We start from the raw sequence: 23,662 nt of genomic DNA on the forward strand, positions 1-23,662 counted from the left end.
TTAGAGCATGACCATTACTGCAATAGCCATTGTTCAAATGCTCTTTATTTTATATGTTCTGTAGTGTAACACATGGGATGTTTTTTTTTTAATGAAAGTAGTAATCAGCAACGGGATCCGCAGTATATCATATTTCAATTAGTTCAGTTAGCGATGACTAGTGGAATGAGATTAAAAAAACATAATTCCTACTTTCGTTGCAGTTCTCTTAATTGTCCACCAGATGCCCTCAGACTTATCCATCTGCTCAGCTGTTTCCACTTTCCCTCGCTAGCCCTGCAGTCTGGACATTTCCACTCATTCCATGCCACATCTGCAAAGTTGCTTTGCCATCATTTTCTTTCTGACAACCTGTCCCTGTTACCTAAAAGTAACTTGACAACTTGAAAAATGTCTATCTGTCTAACGCCCCTTTGGAGAAGTTTGCCTTCTTTGAACTGCCCTCCTGGTTTTGGATCGTCTCTGGTAAGCTAGTTCACCTTCACCCTGTGTTTAAATCCCTGAACTGTCTGCTCTGCTGTCTGCATTTGGGTCACTCTCTTGCTGCCCTGCATGAAAGGTGTATATGAAAAGATCTTTCATTTTTTTTTAATGTAAAAAAGTGTATTATCAATTCTAAAACTAGACAGACATACAAAATAATTACTGTCATGGACCTGGCTTCTTTTAATCAACAATGCCACAGCCTTATCTTATATCAATATATTACAACCAAACAGTGTGCAGAAACATTCATGCCGGCAATGTGAACAGGACTGTTGTCAATAATTGCGTTGTTTGGTACAAAACAGCAGGGGAAAACAAACAGGTTCGCCAACAAACTGCAAAAAGAAACCTGGAGGAAATAGCTCAGTTCTTAAAAATGTACTCCTCCTATGAACTTGCTCGCTGTGCTTTAATCCAGCTCTTCTGCATCTGGCTCAGTGTGTTCTGACAGAGGAGACTGTGGGTGCTTCAATGTCATCAGCTCCTCCTGGGGGGGCTCTGGGAGCGGGGGTGGTCGGAGGGTGAAGAACACCGGTCTGCAATCCTGACGTAATAAACAAATGCATACATGTTTCATTAGGTCATAAAAGCAGTTTGTTTGTACACTTTACAGCTGGCCTACGGTTTTCAAAGAAGAGCAGCCATCTTACAGTAGCAGGTCCAGACTCCAGTGGAGGCGGGTAATGCACAGCAGCAGACTGGAAGTGGGGGAACATCAGGGGCCCGTGGAGGCCGTCGTTGTAAAGTCCAGCAGGAATGGGGGGAAACCAGGGCATGTTGAGCAGGAGGTTTGGACACGGTGCGTAGCTGCTGGGGTAACCTGACATCCATGGGACGTGAATAACAGGGAGAAGTGCAGTCTGGCTATATTCACCAAAGTAAGGGGCACCTGAAGGAAAGGTAAGACATTCCAAGATACACGTGAGCATTGAAATGAATAGATTCCTTTTTTTATTCATTTTTAATATCATATAAACTGGAGTTTTAGGTTGAGGGAGGAGGTTTTTCCATAACCATTTTTTAAACCAAAATTCCGTCTAATATGGCAACAATATTTACATGATAACATTACCAGGGCTGCAACTGTGATTTCATTATTTATTCCTTTGTGATTAACAAAAGTGAGGAAATACTATAAATGTTTCTGAGTTCATGGTGAAGTTTTCAAAATGCTTGCTTTGTCGGTCATGTAGTCCAGTTGAGTTTTCCTGCTGTAGATGAGTTTGTTTTTTTTAAACCTTTATATTCTGTTGGGTAGTTTATAATAATTAACAGAAACGCATCATATTCTTTAAAGATCGTCTCACGTTTGTAGCGTTTGTCCCGTGAGAACCACGTATCTCTAAAAAGTCACGGACCTGTTCTCAGCTTTGTGAAGCTGCATTTTCCAGACCTCTTAAATGTAACTAAAGCTGTCAGAAAAATGTAGTGGAGTAGAAGTTTAATGTTTCTTCAAATGAAAAAAAGATTACAGTAAAGTACAATAACTTGAGTCAATGTGTTACTCCACCACTGTTTATGATAAGAAAAAGCAGCACACCCCCTCATTAAAGAAGTGTTAACCGGAAAATGCTTGGCTTTTTTGTTTGAAAATATGACTGAAACTATGAATTGATTAGTCTTAACTGCTGATTCATATTTGGTTTATAACCTATTATTTATTCAATTAATGAGTTTAGCTCTAAAAAATGTAGTCATATCCTATTTGGTTACATATATTTATTCTAACCGCGGTCCGGTTTTTGGTGTGAACCCGGCATAAGTGGCTATTAACGAACGCGCCCTGAGCACAGCTGCGCCGCTCTCTCCACGCGCTCTTCTGCCAAACGGAGCTGCAGGTGCTACACGTTGATGACGTCAATCCACCGAACATTCGGCCGTTAGTGTTTTCTTTTAAATAAATTGCAATGAAACTCGTCTCGTGGGATCTGGCGTCCGTAAAGTTTTTACTCGATCATTTCAAAATTGTTTTTGTTGAAGATAGAAAATCCAATATTGAATAGTTTACTCAAAGGCCTGCTGGATGGACATACAATAAAGTTACACGTTATTTTACCCACATCAGACATATTATGTCCATTATGTCCCGTCAGCCTTTGTATTGTCCATCATTGCTTTGGTGCTCTAGTTAGGTGAATTTGTGAAGAACCGTCAATGTTAATCTAATATACAAAAATATAAATATATATATAAATAAATATATATATAATAGTATCTTAACATGTATATCGGTATAACGCTAGCTTAGAGCTGTTCAGATCCACTTTTAAACATCACGGTGAACCTTCGCTGATAAGGATACCATAACTTACTAAAACGTGTGAAGGGCCCTTCTTCACTGGAAGCGACGGGCTCCACCTTCCCGCTGTCCAACCCGGCCGACTCCTCTCCCTCCGCGGCAGGTCTGCTCCGGCTGTCGTGACGACGCACCGGGGCTCCATCCGTCGGGGGACACTGGACGCCACATGTGGCCGGTACACCAGCGTCTTCACCTGGGGTCAGTGAGCTACAGGTCCCCTCAGCCGCTGGTTGCACCGCCCCGACAGCAGTGGTGTGGACGCCCAGTCGTTGCTCCTGGTATTGGGGGTTATTTGGGGCTTTCTTCAGGTGTCGCTGCAGGGCCGTGATCCGGGTCCGCTGGGTGATGAGATAGCACTTCCAGCAGTCACATTTGAGAAAAGGACAGAGCTTAATGTGGCCTTTCTGAGGGACGATGATCCCATGGTGTCGGCACCGGGTGCATTTCGGCTGTCGCGGTTGTTCGGCGGCGGACATGTTGAAAACTAAAATGGAAAAAAACACTTGTGGGGGCTTATATACAGTCTATGTTTGTGACCCAGTATGAACTTTGTACTAAATGTATCATTTTCATGCGTGGGAAAATGAGTTTGGCCCACGGCCAGAGACCACTGAGAACAATGATAGACCACTCACGGGCTGATTGGTGGGTCTGACCCATGGATACATTAGAGACTGGTCTTCTCCAACACACCTCTGCCATAACCACAGACTGTATTAGATATGAGCGTAGTCTCCGAGACGTCACCCCACAGGTTTGTAAAGAGGCGTCAAAGAGTAAAGACGCATAAAGACAAAACTCTCGTGCTGTTTTTGACGACCACCGCTAGATGGCGCTGTGGTAGCGTCCTGCTGCTATTTTAAAATAAAAACGCAATGAATCTGTGGCCATGAATGTAAATCAGAGGGTCATTTGTTTGAGGTAAGTCAACTTCCCAGTTCAAACACTCATACAACCCCTATTTAAATCATTATGTCCTAAAAGTTATTTTCTTAGACATACTATACTATGACTTTTTTCGACAAACTATACTTTGACTTCTGAATCATTTTACCATACTGTACTATGACTTTTTTTCTACCTTTTTCGTCATACTATACTATGTCTTTTTTGAAGGTATTCAAAAGACGCGGCTGACCTAGACCGCAAAGGCTCGACCGAGCGGTCTCCAAAATGAGACGGTCTGGTCTACAGAAGATTTCCTGTTTGCGTCACCAGCTTTTCGCACCCCCACCCTTTTGCCGCTCCCGTCTCCTAGCAATCAGCTGCGGTTGTAATAAAAAAGTATAACAGAGGTAAAGCTAAGTTAAAAGATTAAAATGGATGAGCTGCTGTAAATAGCGCAGCGGCTCCCGATAGCGTTAGTTTGTTAGTTATTAGCGTCACGTAAAATTAACCGATCATTTTAACATAAGTGTGATCTGATCAGGTCCTTTGGTTTTAGTTTTAACATTTGTATTGGTAGATATTCGAGAGAATTCTCTCGTTGCTGGTCCACTAGTCGCCATGGCGATTAAAATCAACTTCACCGGCACGCAATGAATCTTGGGATATGTTGGGCCGTGAAGGATCCATCAGTTGTATCCTCCGAATCTGGGGAAAGAAGGCTGCATTTGTCGGCTGCATTAGAAGGAGTCTTCGAAGTGGGACGGCCTCGTTGTGGTCGCTGTGACTCAATCAGGAAGGAGCGCTTCAGACGCTCATTTGTGCCCACTGCCATCAGACTGTATAACAACAGCGGAGACCACAGTCTGTCAACATGCTGACCAGGCCCCCCCCCCATGTGGATATACTGTACATTTTTATTCCTGTTCTATCTTTATTTTGTTGTATAGTATGTGTATTTATTGTCTGTGTAGTTGAGCTGCTGCAACACTCGAATTTCCCCCATGGGGATCAATAAAGGAATATAATAATATAATCGGTCTACAAATACACCCTCTGTATTGTCAACCTATACTGTCAACCAGCCGCTGGATTGGGACACAGACTTGTTTCGATTTTATTCGACACACTATGCTATGACTTTTAATATCCTACCATACCATTCTTTTATTTCGACATACTATACTATGACTTTTCTTGACATGCTATACTAGGACTTTTTGGATAATCTATACTTTATTTTTTTTAAATTTTTCAGACATACTATTCAATTACTTTTATATGACATACTATACCATAACTTTATTTATACTATGAGATTTGTTTTTACGTTATATTGCACAGTCTGGTCCAGAGACAGGAATACAAGCGAGCTGGCTGCTTTATTTGCCACAAACATAAATGAAACAATGCAATATATAATTATCAGTTGTGTTGTGTGTGTTGTGTGTTGTGTGTGTTGTTTGTTTGTTTGTTTGTTGGGCAGTGTATATATAGAAACAGAATGTAAACCACAGTAACATTGTCATAACACTGGCAGAAAGGATCTTCTCTCCCAGACAGCGATGCTGCTGAATGAAAGAGGTATTTAAGTGCCAAGTGTTGATCAGCTGATGAGTCTCCATTCAGCACCAGCAACAGACAACCACAAGCAACAGAGGCCAGTATTGGAGGTTGGTGACTATGCTATTACAAATAGTTATATTATAGGAAATCCTATATAATTAATGTATTCATGTACACTCTACAGTCCATCCAGGACCCTCTTCTGGTTTGTCAGGGAGGGATGTGGAGGAAGTGGATGGAAGAGGGTACAGATGACAGTGGCACAGGCGACAGAGAGTGAGGGGGAGCATTGCAGAAAGAGCCATATGTCCGTCTGCAGGCTCGGGAAGAAGATCATTTGACTGGAGGAGGGCCATGTGATTCAAAGTTCCCTGACTCTGAATTCTGGCACTTTTCGAAAGTAATAATTCACTTTAATGTATTCAAAAACCAATTCGAACTTAATATTCGAATGTGAAAAAACACTCCCAGTCCATGAGAGGAGTAGGCACAAGCTACTTAAGATGGAAAATCTGCAAGGATCTGTAATCTGCTTTGTGAATGAGCCAGAAATCTGTCTGTTCAGCGATGTCCCCTCATTCAGGGGCAAAACCGAATGAAAAAACACTCTGCTGAAAGCACTTTCAAAAATCAGGGACAACAAACAAAAACAAAAAGAGTGTAACAGACTATATTGTGAAGAGCTGCAATGTATTTTATCCCTTCTGGACTCCAAAACAAAAAACAAAGTCCTTAAGGGAAGGAAAAGCGATTACCATGGTTTCCGTAGTCACACTTACCATGAGCAGCATCAGCGTTATTCCGGTGATTCCCATAACCATACATTTCAAAGGACTTTCACCTGGTGAAAAGGAACCAGGCTATTATGTTCTTGAGTCCATTTGGACTGCTAAGGTATTCCAGCTCAAAAAGACGGGGAGTGACGCTGTGACTGGGTGACTTCTTCTGATATGTACTAAGTAAACTGAAGAAAAACAAGCTGGCTATTTTCCCATTCCACAGCTTCAGGAAACATTTTTCGGCTGCATAAATCGCCTGTCAGCCCAGAGCGTTCTTGCTCATTAAATATCTATCTGATACCCGCTGGAAAGGATTGAGGCTGTTAAACCTGGTCCTCAAATCCCTTGATAGCAAGCGCCTAACTGCTTTGTGAATGAGCCTCTGTCTGTTCATCTGGCAGCAGGTGTGAGTGGTGAAAAGTTGATAGCTGGGGAAATTAATGTTACACCTCAGTTAAGCAAGCCAGAAACCGCTGACAAACAGTGGGAACACTGTGTTTTATACAGCCATGGACAACATTGACTTGGACACTGATTAGGACTCCAGATTAGTGAGGGCAAAATTACCAACCACTGATCACAAAGTTGGCCCCTGAGAATTTGAACCATGGAAACTTGTCTCATTTGCAGTCTTGCCATGCTGTCAATTGAGAGTATTGACATATTTTCCACTGATTACGTTTATTTCCAATTTAAGACTGGTGCAGCAAATGACTGAATTCCATTGTATCACACAATCAGGTGCTGTTCTTCTTTCACAATATTCAATAGTAAAATGCATATATGTATTTAAAATAAACAAAAAATCCAGCATTGACAACCACAAGCAACAGAGGCCCCTAGTGTATTGGAGGAGGAGGGTCTTCACACTGTCCTATCACCCCCCCAATATGGCCGTGAGGGGGAGCACAGCTCTGTCCGTCTGCAGGCTCGAAGGCCCTGTGAGCAGTGACCTCTCCACAGGCTGAGAGGACCTCCAGCTGATATGAGATGCAAGAACCTGAAGAAGTGCCTTCCTCCACCTGGTTTCTGAAATACTACAAATATGATTGATTGACTTTGAATCCTGCACGCCAGATCTCTCCCTCGTGGTTCTGCCTCTTCTCTGGTATTCCGTTCCTGGTCTAACTACGGCCCTCCTATGTCGTCTAATGTGCCATGCAGCTCCGACCTGCGATGCACCAACGTGCTGAAGATAAATTCCAGCAACTATTGAGAGCAACCGACTCTTAAACTGGCCAAGATGCCCTAATGACCCCTGCTGCTACAAAGGGGGGTGAAGAGACGACTCATCCTCGTGCCAAGAGAGATGAAGACGAGGAAGAACGGTTCAAGCCGAACCTCAACGAAGAGTTCGAGTACCATCGTTCTTTTATACTAATTTAAGGGTTTCTAAATCATAATTGAGTTATTAAAACTAATTATATCCTGATATTAATTACTTATTATTTATTAAATCTGCTACCAGCAACAACGCTACACTTTTTACATCCTATACTGTGACTTTTTTGACACACAACACTGGCTTTTTTTTGACATATCATACTAGGATATTTTTTCGACGATCTTTGCTATGACTTTTTAAAAATACTTTACTAGGACGTTTTTGGCATACTATACTATGACTTTTTAAAAACTTTTTTCCACATACTATACTATGACTATTTTGATTGTTTTCGAGCGCAGGGATGAACAAAGTCAGCAAGCGTTTGTCTTTTGGCTGAACATCTCTGTGGTCGTTTAATCCACACTCAACAAATATGCCCATTATTCTGACCTTACATCACCTTTAACCCCAAAATGACGTTGCGTTACCATGGTTACCCTACTTCTCTTAAAGGGAACATGTCACACTTACCATGAGCAGCATCAGCGTTGCTTCCCGGTGATTCCCATAACCATACAGTTCACATTGACTTTACACCTGGTGAATTATGTTCTTGAGTCCATGACAAGTCCACTACACTACCACGTTTTTTGCCATACTATTCTGACTTTTTTAATGTATTTTGACATACAATACTATGAGTCTTTTCGAAATGCTAAATATGACTTTTTCTGAAAAACTATGGTTTGACTTTTTTGACAAACTATTTTTTTCGTCATGCAATACTTGGACTATTTTGACATACACAACTATGACTTTTTTCTACATAATTTCCTATAACTTTTTTGATTCATTTCTATTTACTATACTATGATTTGTTTTCTACTTTTCCCCCTCTTTTGACATACTATGCCTTTTTTGACTTAGTACACTATTACTTTCTTGACAAAATGCTATACGCTGACTATTTTTGACATACTATACTATTACTTGTTTTGATTTATTTTGACAGACTATACTATGACTTTTCTCGACATACAAAACTATGACTATATCTTACTATCCTATTACTTTATTTCAACATAGTATACCATGACTTTTTATTAAATTTTTCAACATACTATTCTATGACTTTTTTTAGTCTCACTATACTATGTCATATTTTACATAATATAGTCAGACTATTGTAGTGTTTCTCAACATACTATTTACTTATTTTTTTGAACTTTTTTGACAAATTATTCAGACTTTTTTTGTCGTACTATACTATGACTTATTTTTACTTTTTCTGACAAACTATGGGATAACAATATTTTGACATACACAATAGACTTTTTTCTACATAATATACTATAACATTTTTGATTAATTTCTATATACTATACTATGAATTTTCTTTCTCCTTTTTTCAACATACTATACTATGCCTTTTTTAAACTTTTTTGACATACTATACTATTACCTTCTTGACATACTATACCATGATTTTGTAATTTTCAAAATGCTATACTGCGACTTTTATTTGACATACTATACTATGACTTTTATTTGTGATACTTTACTGTGACTCCCTATATACTATACTATCACTTTATATAGACATACTATATTATGCCTATATTATACTATATTACTTTATTTTGACATACTATACCATAACTTTTTTTTCAACATACTACACTATGACTTTTTTTATTTATTTCGACAAACTTTATTAGGACTTTTTTATGACTGTACTATGATTTTCTTTTTAAATACTATACTATGACTTTTTAAAACCTTTTTCCGATATTCTATACTATCACTTCTTTTCGACATACTACACCATGGCTTTTTTGGGACATACTATAGTATGACGATTTTTTCTTTGACTTTTATTTACTTTTTTTTTTATTATTTTGACACATTACTACAGCATTTCTTTTTTTTTATTCTACATACTATACTATGAGTTTTTAAAGACCTACCATACCATGACTTTTATTCAACATACTATATTTTGACATTTTGATTTATTTCGACAAATTATACTATGACTTCTTTGACATACTATACTACGATATTTTTTTTTCGACATACTATGCTATGACTTTTTTTTCCAACATATATTATGATTTTTTTTGGACATGCTTTGTAATGACTTTTTTCACCATGCTATTCTATTACACTATTTCAAGTCTTCACACGTTATACTATAAATAATCTCAAGAGGTTTAAATATGAAATTTCACTATATATTAAATTCCATGACACTGTATACCTTAAATTTCGTAATGATATAACAATGACGTGCTTCTCTGCCTTAATGAGTATCATGGTTCCACATTTTCTCCCACTGAGTCTTCAGTGGATGGCGGGAGTTTAACTGTACAGAAACTAAATGTCAATTTTCCACTGCCTCTCAAAACCATTCTTCCAGTATTACCTTTAACATAACATCACTAAAGTGGAGCTATTCATATGGCTTTTAGTGTGCTGCCATATACCGAGTAGGAAAACATATACATTACATTACATTACAGTCATTTAGCAGACGCTAAATATAAACTTGAAGGTAACATATTTTAGATGGTGAAACATAGCACACAAAGGAATAGCTGTGCTAGGTAATCTTACACACAACTTGTGTATAGTAATCACCGTTAATTAAAATGAGTATGCGTCTGATCATCTGATACAAAAAAACATATCTCCATTAGATTTTAAAGCCAACATGTTCCGTCACAATTGAACAAAGACTAAACACGAGAGAAAACTTTCATTTTCATGTTTATTTACATAGCGTACGGTGTTACATTAAAATTCCTTGTCACCATTTTATTATAAATACACCCTTTTCAAAACGGTTTGACAACCCTCATTAAAATACATCCTTCAAACCTCTTGAAACGTAATAGTAAAACAAATGCTTGAATGGATCTTGTGTTTGCACCTTTTTAAATGTAATGAAATCATGCAAAGCAGAAATAAAGAGTACGAAAATAAAATGATATAGATCATATATATTGCTTTACAAAGGATAATTAAAATAAAACAAGTATATGCTGTGGAAAATACAAATACTGGGTCTAGTGGCAAAGCTTAAAGATCTTTCTCAATCGTCAATGTACAGTACATATATTACATTACTATCTGTGTAAATTGGGGGGGGGGGGGGGGGGGGGGGATTTAATGGTAAAATCTAGGCTATTAAACATTCAAACATTACATTATAGCCCTGTGTGAACACTACATATATGACACTGACATGAACAGTTATTCTAAAGTTAGATTATGGCAAACGTTAGTTGGACTGTAAAAAAGGCTTACCCGATAACACAGTAATTATACCAGTATGGGTAGCATTGCTCTTTCAGTCATGCATCAGCCAGTTTGCAATGCAACCACTGCACCATGTTATTATACTCAACATCCCATTTAAGTGTTTAAGAGTATTTTGCAGGCACTTACAAAGCATTGGTATAGGCCTTTAAATAAGTTCAAGGTTAGAAGGAAATGTCATATGAGCAGTTGTGTGTCTGTAACTGTTAGATTAAAATCATGGATTAATGCTGCAAGTCAATGGAGGACATCTGAGCAAACAGCTGTTGATGAACTGTGGAGACAATATCTGTAACAGACAAATGCAACATTGAACAACATTAGACTTTTGGACTTCAGAACCTAAATGACACAAAGGTACGAGGAAATTGCACTAAATTGAGGTATAGTTAATGTCAGTTTTCTGTAAACTTACCTTTTAAAAGTGTTCAGAAAGGCGGGGCCTTGTATGATGTCCTGGTCAGATAGTGTTTATGGACATAATTGGTTGCATGATCCTTCCATTAGTGGTAGCTTGCTCTTAGAGGTTCATCACATGATTTGCATGTTGCCGTAACTCCAGGTTATATGACAGACAACTGGTAATGGAGTAGATATTGGTAGAGTATATGCGGCAGTGTAGCCCAGGAGAGAAAAGATCTTGAAGCTTGGCATTCTTAAACACTCTTAGTGTTTATTCATCTTCGGGAGAGACTCCTTATTCTGCTCTGCAGAGTGGCATTCATCTTTCTTTTGCTAAATTTACGCATGTACAGAAATTTTTGTTTGGTTCAATCAGCTAATGAGCAGTTATAGTGTCACACACACAATATTGTAAATAAAAACGTATTTGTAGAAGAGTGCTTAAACTTTTAATAAATCCAAACAAAAAAAATATCATTTACACTTGAAACTTTTGTGATAGGTATTGGAAATAATAAGCATCTCTTGTGTATGCGGCTTACAGTACGGTAATCAGAAAGTCTGATACGATAGCATAGATATAACTAAAAGTAAATGTGACAAATAAAATAAACAAAATTATTCAACTTGTTCTAAAGTCCTGTAACCACATGCAGAGCAGAATAAAAGTAGTCCATATTCCACTGAGAAGTAGGCATCTGGTGAGCACTGTGGCTTTTTAGTGTATCCTTCCCTTAGAAAATCATTGCTCAACTTTCAAACTCATTAGTATCGGCGGCCATAGCTGGGTGAACTATAGGAAGGGGAAGAGAAGGTTGTTGTGAAACTTGATCCTGTGGCATCAAAGCTGCCTCTTCTGGAGCCCTGCCTGGAACCAGATCTTGAGCCAGACCGTGACCCAGAAGCAGAGCCTGACCCGCTGACGCTGTAAGGGCTGTACAGGCCTTTGCTTGATTGGGATGATGCTTCTAGTAGTCGCAGACCAGTCCCCTCCTCTACCATGCTCCTTTCCATAGCATCCTTGTAAGAGATCTTCAGCTTGGTTTTCGGGCACGTTAGGTATTTTGAGTATGCACTCACATCTCGTAACTTCTGAGCAGTGCGTGCATCTAAGGTGCCCTTCTTCACGGCCTCATCGATGGGGACTCTGCTGGTAGCATCTGGTTCAATTAATCCACCAGTGAGATACTGGACCTCAAGGAATCTCTGGCCAGCCTCATAGTATAGCCATCCTTTCTTAAGAGCTTGAGCTGCTGACATTTTGGTTTTGGTTCTGGGATCCTCAAATCCATTGCACGCCTTCTGGGCTAGACTGATGCGGTCAACCATGATTTTATCCACCAGCCCCTTGTTCATTGCATCCGCCACAGCGAATTTCTCCCCAGTATTTGGGTCGATAATACCTCCTGTGCAGGCCTGAGCTTCAAGCAACCTTTGACCTGTTATATTGTCCACAAGGTTTCTGTGTATGGCCTCTGTGATGGACACCTTCTCCAGTGTTTCTGTGTCTAAGATTCCAGCCACAGGGCCAGTTTCTTCAGTTGGGTCGTTCCATGTGGTTGCTGGTGCTTTTATAGAAGGTATTGAGGTCATGGAGTAAGAGGAAGAGGAGCCAAAGGAGGATGACCGTGATCTGCTACCGCTCCCGTTTCCAGATAGCATGTCTGCAAACTCTGTGATGGACAGAGTTCCTGCACGGTACTGCTCCAGAGCTGACTTGTCAATCAGGCCCCTTGAGATTGCATCATCAATGTCATACTGCCGACCAGACCTTCTGTCAATGATCATGGATTTCACGACCCCATCGGATGAGGTGATGGTGATTTCCTCCCACTCACACTCCTGCTCTGCCAGCTCAAGATAGGTCTGGTGGTCAATGAGCCCTTTCTGGTACGCCTCATACACAGACATCTCTTTGCCCGTCTCTGGATCGACGATGACCACCCTACGTTTGCGAACAGAGGACTTGGACGATGTCTTCCTCTCGCGCTTCTTCTCTTTCAGCAGCAGAAGAGCAAGGCCTGTTTCTGGGTCTATCATACATCTCTCCATCAGTTGCAGGTAGGTGAGATTTTCCTCAGTGTTGGGGTCAAAGAAGCCCTTTGTGTCATCGGACGGGTCAGTGAGGATTTCATTCATCTCCTCATCAAAGAGGCCCCGTTCATATGCTGTTTCAACTGGCAAGCGATGGCTCTCCTGTGGATCAATGATTCCACCAGTAGCAATTTGAGCCTCTAGCAGACGAACGCCATGATCTTTCAGAATGAGGCCCTTTTTCATAGCCTGGAATAGAGAGATGATCTTGCCAGAATAAGGATCCTTGTAGCCTGTGACTGCTCGTTCAGCTGAGTGGAGTTTATCTTTAAACTCTTGGCCAACAACACCCATCTTAACAGCTTCAGTGACATTTAGTTTCAGGTTTTTTATGGGATCAATTACATATCCTGTGGAGGCTTGAGCCTCGAGAAGCTCAAAGGCAGTGCCTGGTCTGATCATGTTCTTCTTCATCGCTTGGTAAATAGACAGACGTTCTTTGCTAGATTCTACATACACACCAGCAATACAGCTGGTACCCTCCAGGTATTTCTTCACCTCTCTGCTGACCTCCTCCACTGTTATGGTGCCCTCTGTGAGTTCATCATATGTCTTTTGGCTGATGATCTGTGAACGAAGCAGCTCTTCCACAGTGATTTGCTTTCTGAGACCCTTGAAGAGAAGTCTTCTATCTGCTAGTGAAAGTAGCCGCAAACCACTTGCTTTATCAACTCTGCATCTTTTCAGTAGCTGGGAGTAGGACTGCTTTTCATCTGTCATTGGATCCATGTAGCCTCGCACATCCTCAATAGGTTCAGATATTCTGTCGAGTGTCTCCTTGTTGATGTATCCACGCAGCATGGCAACATCTGTAGGGAGGCGGAAGTAGTATTCAGGATCAATTAATCCACCAGTGGCATTCTGGGCCTCCAACAGCCTCAAGGCATAATCCTCAGGAACAAGGTCTTTCTTCATTGCCTGGAAGAGAGAAATGACTTTCCCGCTGTACGGATCCTTGTAACCTGTAACTGCTCTTTCAGCAGAAAGAAGTTTGTCATGAAGTTCAGGGCCGACAAGCCCCTTGCGTACAGCTTCATCTACTGTTAGAAGTTCATCTTTCACCGGATCGATCATGAACCCTGTCGCTGCTTGGGCCTCGAGAAGATTCAAGGCAACTTCAGGTTTAATCTGTCCGTTTTTCATAGCCTGGTAAATGCTGATCTTTGGAGGATTGTCTGACATGATTCCAGCAATGCAGCCTGTACCAAAGAGGTACTGTTTGACTGATGGCATTTCCATTACCTCCCGAATAGTCATCTTTTCTTGTTTCAAGAGGTTGTATGTCTGCAAGTCAATAATTCGAGCGCTGTATAACTCTTCAATAGTAATTCTTCTTCTGATTACATCACATGACATACTCTGCTCCGACTTTAGAGTCTCTCTTTGTTCAATGATTTCAATCATGATGATTAGCATTCTATCCTTTGTGATTTGTCCTGAGCGATACTGCTCCATAAGGCGCAGTCTCTCCTCCGCAGGAAGCATATTTGAGTTTATGACTTCCCAAATGGTCATAGTTTTTCCTTCAAAACTCTTATGAGGGATCTCAATTTGAGTGTTAGCTAGATCAGTTTGGGCTTGCTCCTCAGTGAACTGATACGATTTCTCAACAGGAGCAGGAGCTTCAACCTTTGACAGAGGCAGGTAGCACAGACCAGAGTTGGCATCTCTTACACATTTTTCCACCAATTGCTTGTAAGTAACACGTTCATTGGTGTTGGGATTGGTAAAGCCTTTAACATCGCCTGAGGGTTCATTGAAGGACTTTGTCATTTGTTTACTGAAAAAGCCACGCTGAATGGCCACATCATTGGGAACACGATGGCTGCTGACTGGATCAATGATCCCTCCTGTAGTAAACTGAGCCTCCAGGAGAGGAATAGCATTTTCCCTCAGGACAAGCTCTTTCTTCATGGCTTGGAAAAGAGAAATCGTATTGCCTGTATATGGATCTTTGTATCCAGTTACTGCTTTTTCAGCTGAGAGAAGTTTCTCATGAAGCTCTGGGCCAACAACTCCATCCTTCACAGCATCATCCACAGAGTATTTCTGATTTCTGACCGGATCAGTTATGGAACCAGTTCCAGCTTGGGCCTCAAGTAGCGCAAGCCCAGTGTTGTGCTGCAAAACATTCTTCTTCATTGCTTGATATATGCTTAACTTCTCATTTGATTCTTCCATGGTGATACCATCAATGCGGTCTGTGCCCTGCAAGTACTTCCGTACCTTATCAGTTTCACTAACCTCTTTAGGTGTATTTTTACCCTGCTGGATTTGGTCAAATGTAGCCTTATCAATGATGTTGGAATCAAGCAAAGAGCTGGCAGTGACTGGTGCTCTGAGGCCTTCAAAACAGGCCTCTTCCTTTGTTTTGTCTTCTTTTTCGTCAACCATTGTTATCACGATCGTGATCAACCTTTCAATTGTCACGTGCCCTATCCTATACTGGCGAATCAGCTCTATTCTTTGCTCCTCAGTGATGTATTCAGAGTGTATGATCTCCCAAATTGTGACTTTTCTGCCTTTGAAAGGGCCGTAGTCCAGCTCCATAGTTGAATGGTTCAAAGCCTCTTCTGTCTTAGCCTCTGTAATTTGTTTTTCTTCTTTTGGCTTTGCAGCCTTCTTTGAAAGAGAAAGCAATGGGAGTCCAGTTTCTTTGTCTGTGACACATCTATCCATGAGCTGAGCATAGGTTGAATGCTCTTGAGAGTTAGGATCATAAAACACCTTTGTGTCATCAGTGTTTTTGTTCAAGGTTTTGCTGATTTCCTCATCAAAATATCCACGTTTACAGGCCACTTCATGTGGGATGCGATAGCTGTTAACAGGGTCGATAATTCCTCCTGTTGAGAGTTGTGCCTCAAGCAGACGGATGCCATGGTCTTTCTTTATGAGGCCTTTGTTCATGGCTTCAAACAGAGACACCTTCTTTCCTGTGTATGGATCTTTATAGCCGCTGACGGCTCTCTCTGCGGACAGGAGTCGTTCATGGAGTTCTGGTCCCACAAGACCCGACTTAACAGCTTCATCAACAGGGACCTTCTCATTTTTGACGGGATCGATGACATACCCAGTCGCTGCTTGAGCTTCAAGAAGGTTCGCCACAGTTTCTGGTGACAGTAAATCTTTCTTCATAGCTTGATACAAAGACATTTTCTCCTTGGTTGGTTCATTCAGTAGACCAGCAATGCTTGGTGTTCCTTGTAGTGCCTTCTTCACAGGCTCCATCTCAGATATCTCTTTCACTGTCATCTTGCCATTACTCAGTTTGTTGAACAAGTCTTTGTTTATAATCTTAGACTCTAACAGTTCACTGGCAGAGACTGGAGCCCTCAAACCATTAAACACGTTTTCTTTATCCTTCTCCTTGTCTTCCACAACAGTGATGACAATTTTTATAATCTTCTCTACTGTGATCTTGCCTGTTCTGTACTGGCGAATCAATTCTCTTCTTTGCTCTTCTGTAAAATATTCTGAATTTATTACTTCCCAAATGGTGACAGTTTTGCCTTTGAACCTTCCAAAAGGCACAACAACGTTTGACATACTGAACACGTCTTTGGTCTCCAGATCTGTGTATGTTCTCTCACTCTGAGCAGCTTTCTCCGTTACTGGTAATACCAGCAGTCCTGTCTCTGCATCCTTGGTGCATTGGTCCAGCAACTGTTTGTAAGTGAGTTGCTCCTGAGTGCCGGGGTCAATGAATAACTTGCAATCCTCACTGGGATCAGTGAGTTTCTTGTTCATGTCTGCATCGAACTGACCCTGCTTGTAGGCAGTCTGAAGTGGCACTCTATGGCTATTGATAGGGTCAACGATGCCACCAGTTGCGAGCTGTACATCTAGGAATTTGGTGGCCTGCTCCCTTTCAATTAGTCCCTTCTTCATGGCCTCAAAGAGGGAGATTTTGGCTCCGGTATAAGGATCTTTAAAGCCAGTGGCCGCTCGCTCTGCAGAGAGCATCCTGTCATGAAGCTCCGGGCCAATTAACTCCTCTTTAACAGCCTCATCTACAGTGAGTAGTTTATTTTTCACTGGATCTACGATGTTACCAGAAGCTGCTTGAGCTTCCAGGAGCATTGTGGCAGTGTTAGGAGTGATCTTGTTCTCTGTCATAGCCTGATAGATGCTCATTTTCTTTTTGGATGGAGTCAAGACACCTCCGACACAGCTCTGACCCTTAAGACACGATTTAACTTTATCCGTCTTTCCGAGGTCTTGCATTGAGATTTTGCCCTTTTTCAATTTGTCAAATTCCTTTTTGGTCAGGACACCAATGTCATGAAGCCTTTGAGCAGGAACTTTCTCTCTAATTCCATCAAACGCAAACAGTGATTCTGCATCTTTCTTTGATCCATCTACTTCAACAGACCCATTGAAAACTTTCTTTGTTGTTCCCACCATTGTCATGGCAACTAACTGCTCCTCAGGAACCTCATCAGTCTGGACTTTTATGTCTTTTGTTTCGGAGGCACTCTGTTTGGAGGCAACCTCAAGATTCTGAAGTTTCTCCCTGAGCTTTTTGTTCTCATCTCCCAGAAGTTTTTCTTGTTCAAGCCTTTTCTTTTCAAGCACTTCCATTTCTTTCTGCTTGTTTTTCATCTCTTCTTCTGCCACCTTTTGCTTCTTTAAGGCTTCTTCCAAAATTGCCTTAAGTTTCTTCTTCTCCTCTTCCATTAGCTTCTGCTGACGGTCTTGTTCATCCTTTAGAGCTTTTGCCTTGTTGACTTCATCCTCAAACTGTTTCTCAAGCTTCTTTTTCTCATCTTCAACAGCCTTTTCTCTTTTCAACAACAGTTCCTTCTCAGTGAGGAAAGACTGCTGAAGAATGGCCTTCTGTTGCTGAATTTGTTCTTGTTGGGCATTTGCCATCTATTTCGGAAAAAAAGGAGGAAAAAAATCAGTAAAATGTCAGTCAATCATTGCATGCAACTTATTATTCAGACTAATAATTCAACAATTTTGGAAATATGCTTTCTTGCCAAGAGTTTGATTAGATTGACCCTACTCCCTGTTTGCTGTATGAAGCTTAGCATACAAACTGAACATTGAGGGAAACATTTAGCTCTGTGCACAGGTAACATAATCTGCCTACCAGCAGCTCTAAAGCTCACTAATTAACATACAATCAAGGAACAAAGTTAATTTAAAGAGCCAGGCTAGCCTTTTCAAGTCTTTATGCTCAGCTAATGTCTCCTCAAAAAAGCTTCAGCTTTAGCGTAGCCATATTACTCTCTTTTATAATCTAACATTGTGCAAGAAAGTGAATAAGAGTATTTAACAAAAAGTCCTTCCATGTGGTACTAGTGGCCATTGAACTCTGCAGTATTGTGTTTTGAATGGCATTCATATAAATTGCTGATTGTTACTTTAAGTCTCTGCAATTTGCATGAAATGCTACATATGATTCCACAAATACTGTTGTTGGTTAGCATATTCAACATGACTATGTTAATTGAAAGGGTTGTGTAAATTGACCTGACTGTGTCAATTTATGTCAAATTACCTCCTTAGATTTCTTCTGAAGTTCCTCCGCCTCCTTTTTCAGTTTCTCCTTCTCTTTTTCGAGCTCTGTGATGGCTTCCTTCAAGTCACCAGCCTCTTTGGTGCTCTGCAGTCTCTGTGTCTCCAACTTCTGCACAACAGTTTCTGTAGTTTGTTTTTCTGTCTCCTGGAGACGCACTTTTGCTTCATCTGCTTGTTTTTTGAATTTCTTGGCCTCCTTTTCAGCTTTTGTCTGAGCATCACTGAGCTCTTTCACCCTCAATTTCAGTTTCTCCGCCTCAGCTGAAACCTCAAGCTGCCTCTGTCGCTCAGCCTCCAATGATTTTTGGAAGTCCCCTGTCTCCTTATCAAGGCGCTGCTGTATCTCCTGTTTGTCCTCTAGTAATTTTTTGGCCTTTTCCTGAGCCTGGTTCTTCTGTTTCTGGAGCTCCTCTGCCTCGGCTTTTAGTTTGGTAGCCTCTTGGATGGCCTGCATCTTCTCCTTTAGCATTTTCTCTGCAAGTGCCCTCTGTTCAGCCAAGTCAGACTCAGCGATTTTTCTCTGTCTGGCCGCTTCCTCAGCATCAACAGTAAGTCTGGCAGCGTCCTCCGCCAGGCTCTTCATTTTCCCTGCCTCCTCCGCAAGTAATTTCTGTGTATTATCTTTGTCTTTCTGCATGAGGCGCCGGTTTTCGCCCTCAATCTTGAGCTTAAGTTTCAGCAGCTCGTCCATCTGGATCTTAACCTTGGACAGTTCATCCTCCACCTGTGCCTTTTGCTTGGCGGCATCATTTACTTCCCCTTTAACTCGCTGAAGCTCCCCATCCAACACTGCTTTCTGCTTATCGGTCTCATCCAGCCGCAGTTTGACCATTGTAAGTTCCTTCTCAACCTGAGACTTCTGCTTGAGTGCTTGTTCTGCCTCTTTTTTGTGCTTGGCCATCTCTTCATCAGCCTGCTTCTTCTGCTTTAGTGCTGCCGCCTCAGCTGCAGCTCGCTTGGAGGCCTCCTCCTCTGCTTCTTTTCTCAGTCTCTCAGCGTCTTTTTGAGCTTTGGCCTGTTTTGCGGCTTCATCCTCTGCAGATTTTTTCAGCTTCTCGGCCTCTTCAGCTTTTTGTCGGAGCAGGGCAGCCTCTTTCTCCGATTTCTCTTTGGCTTTCTCAGCCGCCTGTGCAAGCTTCTTAGCATTGTCAAACTCATCTTTCAGCTTTGCTTGAGCGAGGCTGTCTTCTTTATTCTTGCTGAGAACTTCTTGGGCTTTCTGCTCCGCTGAACTGCATTTCTGTGCTGCCTCTTTGGCCAGAATAACCTGCTTCTCTGCCTCTTTCTCAGCCTTGTCTTTCTGTTTATTTGCTTCAGCAGCTTTCTTTTTGAGACGTTCAACTTCCTCCTGAGCAGCTTTGCATTGTCGAGCTGCTTCTTCTTCTGCTGCAGTGATCCTCTTCACCTTCTCTTCAGATTCTTTCCTTTTCTTCTCTTCTTCAGCAGCAAGCTTTTTCAGTTTCTCAGCCTCTGCCTCAGCTTTGACTTTGCTCTTCTGGGTCTCCTCTGCAATACCCTTCAACTTCTTTAATTCTACCTCTAAATCCGCCTTGCCTTTTGATGCCTTCTCGAAGTTGATTTTAATTATGTGAATTTCTTCTTCAACCACCCTCTTTTGTATCAGGGTTTCTTCCACGATGGTTTTTTGTCTCTCTAACTCAGAATCAGAAGAACTCTTCAGGTGTGTGATTTTCTCTTGTATGTCTTGTTTATGCTGAGCAGCTTGATCCTCAAGCAGCTTTCTCTGATAAGCTTCGTCCTCAGCTTTTCTTTTCAGTCTTTCGTTTTCTGCTTCTTTGGCTTTCAGGGCGATCTCCGCTTCAGTCTTCAGACGAGTTGCCTCGTTGATGGCGGCCAGTTTTTCTTTCAATATTTTTTCAGCCTCAGCTCTCTGCCGAGCTGCCTCTTCCTCTGCGATCTGCCTCTGCTTCTTAGCCTCCTCAACAACTGATCTCAGTCTAGACGCTTCATCAGCAAGTTGTTTCATTTTCAACGCTTCAGACTCAAGAAGCTGCTTGCTCTTTTCTGAGTTCGACATCGTCTGCTTCTCAGCTTGAACCTTCATCTGCAGTAGAGCATCCATTTCACTTCTGACTTTAGCCAGCTCGTCTTCCAGTTGCTTCCTCTGCTTTTCGGCAGCATTCACCTCATTTTTCAGACGCTGGAGCTCATTATCCAACAGGCCCCTCTGTTGTTCGGCATGGTCAAAGTCGGCCTTTATTCGTATGCACTCCTGCTCTGCAGACAGCTTTTGCTGGGCTACTTGTTCTGCAAATTTCCTCTGCTTTTCCAACTCTTTCTCCGCATTCTCTTTCTGTTTAAGAGCAGCATCTTCAGCTTTAGCCCTTTTCTTGGCATCACGCTCTGCTTCAACTTTCTGCCTCTCTGCATCCTCTTGAGCCTGACTCTTCTTTTGAGCTTCCTCTTCAGCTTGTAGCCTCAAGCGGAGAGCCTCATTGGCTTTCTGTCTCCATGTTTCTAGCTCTTTCTCTGCTTGCTCCCTGGCTTTGTTAGCTTCCTCCTCTTGCTTCCTGAGTTTTTCGGCTTCCTCCTGCAACTGAAGAACAGTGCCCTGCTCTTTCTTAAGGGATGCCTCCAATTTAGTTGTCTTCTCACTGAATGATATGGAATGGGTTTGCAGCTGTGTGGCAGCACTCTTTTGTGCCACCTCCTCTACTACCTTGATCTGCCTCAGCTTCTCCTCCTCAGCCTGTTTCATGCGCCTCTCTGCCTCCTCTGCTTGCATTTTGAATTTCTGGAGTTCATCCATTGCTTTCTGCTTTTGCTTGGCAGCCTCTTTTTCTGCCTCAGATTTCCGTTTCAGCTCATCTTCTGCATTCTTCTTCTTCTGAGTCTCTTCAGTCACTTGCTTGCGAAGCCTCTCTGCGTCTTCCTGAGCAGCTTTCCTGAGCTTCTCAGCCTCAGCAGCCTTGTCTCTGAGCTGCTGTAACTCAGCCTCAGCTGTGCCTTTCTGTTTTATTGTTGTCTCTAACTGGATTCTAATTAAGTGGATCTCCTCCTCGATTTTGGTGCGACTGACTTGCGCCTCTTCCAGCTGCTGACTCTTGGACTTGATCTCCTGTTCAGAGAGACTCTTCAGATGATGCAGCTCATGCTGTATGTTTTGCTTCTGTTTCTCAGCAACCACCGCGACATCTTGCCTCTTGCTGGCTTCTTCTTTCATCTTCAGCTTCAGCTCCTGGGCTTCTTGTTCTGCTTTGGCTACTGATTTTGCATGAGCCTCCGCCAACTGTTTCTGTTTCTCTAACTCAGCTTGTATCTCTGCCATCTTTCTCCTCTCCTCTTCTTTCAGTTTCTCTGAAGCTTTCTGTATTAGTAGAAGCAAAGAGGGAGCAAAGGGAATTGAGAAAATGTTTAGAGGTAGGTTAGACTTCAAAATAAAACTTCAATATGAAAGTTTTTATAAATCACGTAGGTACATGAAAATGTAAATACATGATAATATGTTACAGTTAAATATCTACAACAGATAGTTATTTTAACAAGAGGGAAGATACTGTATAGGGAAATACTTGTCATTTTAATTTATTTGGGGCACACAAAATGACACTTTACTTCACAACAGCACAGCACGTCACTACACTTTGCTTTCATGCAGTTGAGGTATTTTAATTGAACGATGTTTTATATAATCTGTGATACAGCCTTGTCACATAATCAGTTGTGTTTGCGCTATTCAGTCATTATTTGATATTTAGGGTAAGACTCCTCCATCTTTACATTCATACATAGCAGCTTTCTGTAAAATATGTAGACTCATTTAGAAGAAATAGGCAAGGAATAATAGATAATTAGCAGCATGCAAAAAGTAGAAAGCGAAAGATACCAAAGACAGCACGTCAGAATACCCCTCAGTATGAAGACTAGCATAATGATGCAGCAAATACAGGATGATTTAATGTGAACTTGGATATATAATTTAAGTGACAAGACATAAATCCAAGATCAAGGTACAGTAAACTCTGACGACAAACATCAAGAGATGACTTCTACTCTTTAGTAACATGGGTGATGCATTGTGTAATTGTACAGGTGATTGACACTCTTAAAAAGGAAGGTCCAACACTTTAGAAACCCGTCATATTGATCTCTGATTAAGCTCTGCTTTAGGACAGTTATTACTAATATAATTGCATCAGCCTCCTATGTGTGTTTGCTAGTGAAAATGTTGCCTTTCTATATAATATATTATTGCAAACCAAAGGCATTTAAATACCTTACTTTCTACTCAAATCTGCAAAGTTGTTTTTAATTGAATACAGTAAAATTAAGTAATGAAAATAATTAGTTGCAGCCCTAAACAGTTTTGCTGAAATTATCAATAAATCCTTCAGAAAGTGCAAGTGCTTTTGTCACATTATTATAGAATACAATATCTAAAGAATTTCATTAAACGTTGACATTTACACTAGCAAAGCTTAAGTTGATGCTAATTAATTACAAATTGAGACTTCTTTATGAACTCAATTATGAAAGGTCTCCAAAAAAATCCTGAACCTTCCCTTTACAGCAGACAAGGGTCTGACAAATGACATGAACCGAGTTTTATTCTTTTAAATACCTGGTGCTTTGGGCTTAATTCATCTCTTAAGCGTTTGATTAATATTCATCAAGACAAAGCAAAAGAATCAAACACAATAGAAAGTTAGAAAAAAAGAAAAGGAAGGGGGAAAGTAAATAAAAAAATAATATGTATCTGAGAAGGCAGGCAGCCAAATTGAAGCCCTTTAAATCACAAGTGTGGGTGATTTTAATAGTAAATAAAGAAGCAAATATTAGATCAAGCAGTAGCAGAATGTAAGCGAGGTCAGGGCAGATGCCTGCAGCCAAATCAAATCAGAGTCATATAAACTGACTATGTGAAATGATTTGACTAAATACACAGTGTAGGGGAATGAGAGACATAAACTGTAGTGGGGATGTGATGAGTTGAAACAACAGGGAGAAACCGTTTGC

At 41.0% G+C, this 23,662-nt stretch overlaps 2 protein-coding genes across 2 annotated transcripts in view; both read right to left on the bottom strand.

The window, feature by feature from the left end:
• Nucleotides 1-215: 215 nt before the first annotated feature.
• On the bottom strand, nucleotides 216-3,601 carry LOC129097010 (doublesex- and mab-3-related transcription factor B1-like). The gene is made up of 4 exons (XM_054605681.1): nucleotides 3,421-3,601; nucleotides 2,799-3,269; nucleotides 1,137-1,375; nucleotides 216-1,030 (listed from the first exon to the last, which is right to left on the bottom strand). Exons 1-4 carry the CDS (start codon nucleotides 3,485-3,487, stop codon nucleotides 896-898), a joined length of 912 nt encoding a protein of 303 aa, XP_054461656.1. The 5' UTR covers nucleotides 3,488-3,601; the 3' UTR covers nucleotides 216-895.
• Nucleotides 3,602-10,110: 6,509 nt separating this feature from the next.
• Nucleotides 10,111-23,662, bottom strand: part of pleca (plectin a) — a 51,042-nt gene continuing 37,490 nt past the window's right edge. The window contains exons 31-33 of the mRNA XM_054605682.1: nucleotides 18,666-22,013; nucleotides 11,079-18,031; nucleotides 10,111-10,952 (exon numbers count right to left, since the gene is read on the bottom strand). Of these exons, the coding sequence (XP_054461657.1) occupies nucleotides 11,831-18,031; nucleotides 18,666-22,013 (9,549 nt within the window). The 3' untranslated portion in view covers nucleotides 10,111-10,952; nucleotides 11,079-11,830. The remainder of the gene's footprint in view (nucleotides 10,953-11,078; nucleotides 18,032-18,665; nucleotides 22,014-23,662) is intronic.

Source organism: Anoplopoma fimbria, chromosome 10 (assembly GCF_027596085.1).
Source record: "Anoplopoma fimbria isolate UVic2021 breed Golden Eagle Sablefish chromosome 10, Afim_UVic_2022, whole genome shotgun sequence".
NCBI lineage: Eukaryota > Metazoa > Chordata > Actinopteri > Perciformes > Anoplopomatidae > Anoplopoma > Anoplopoma fimbria.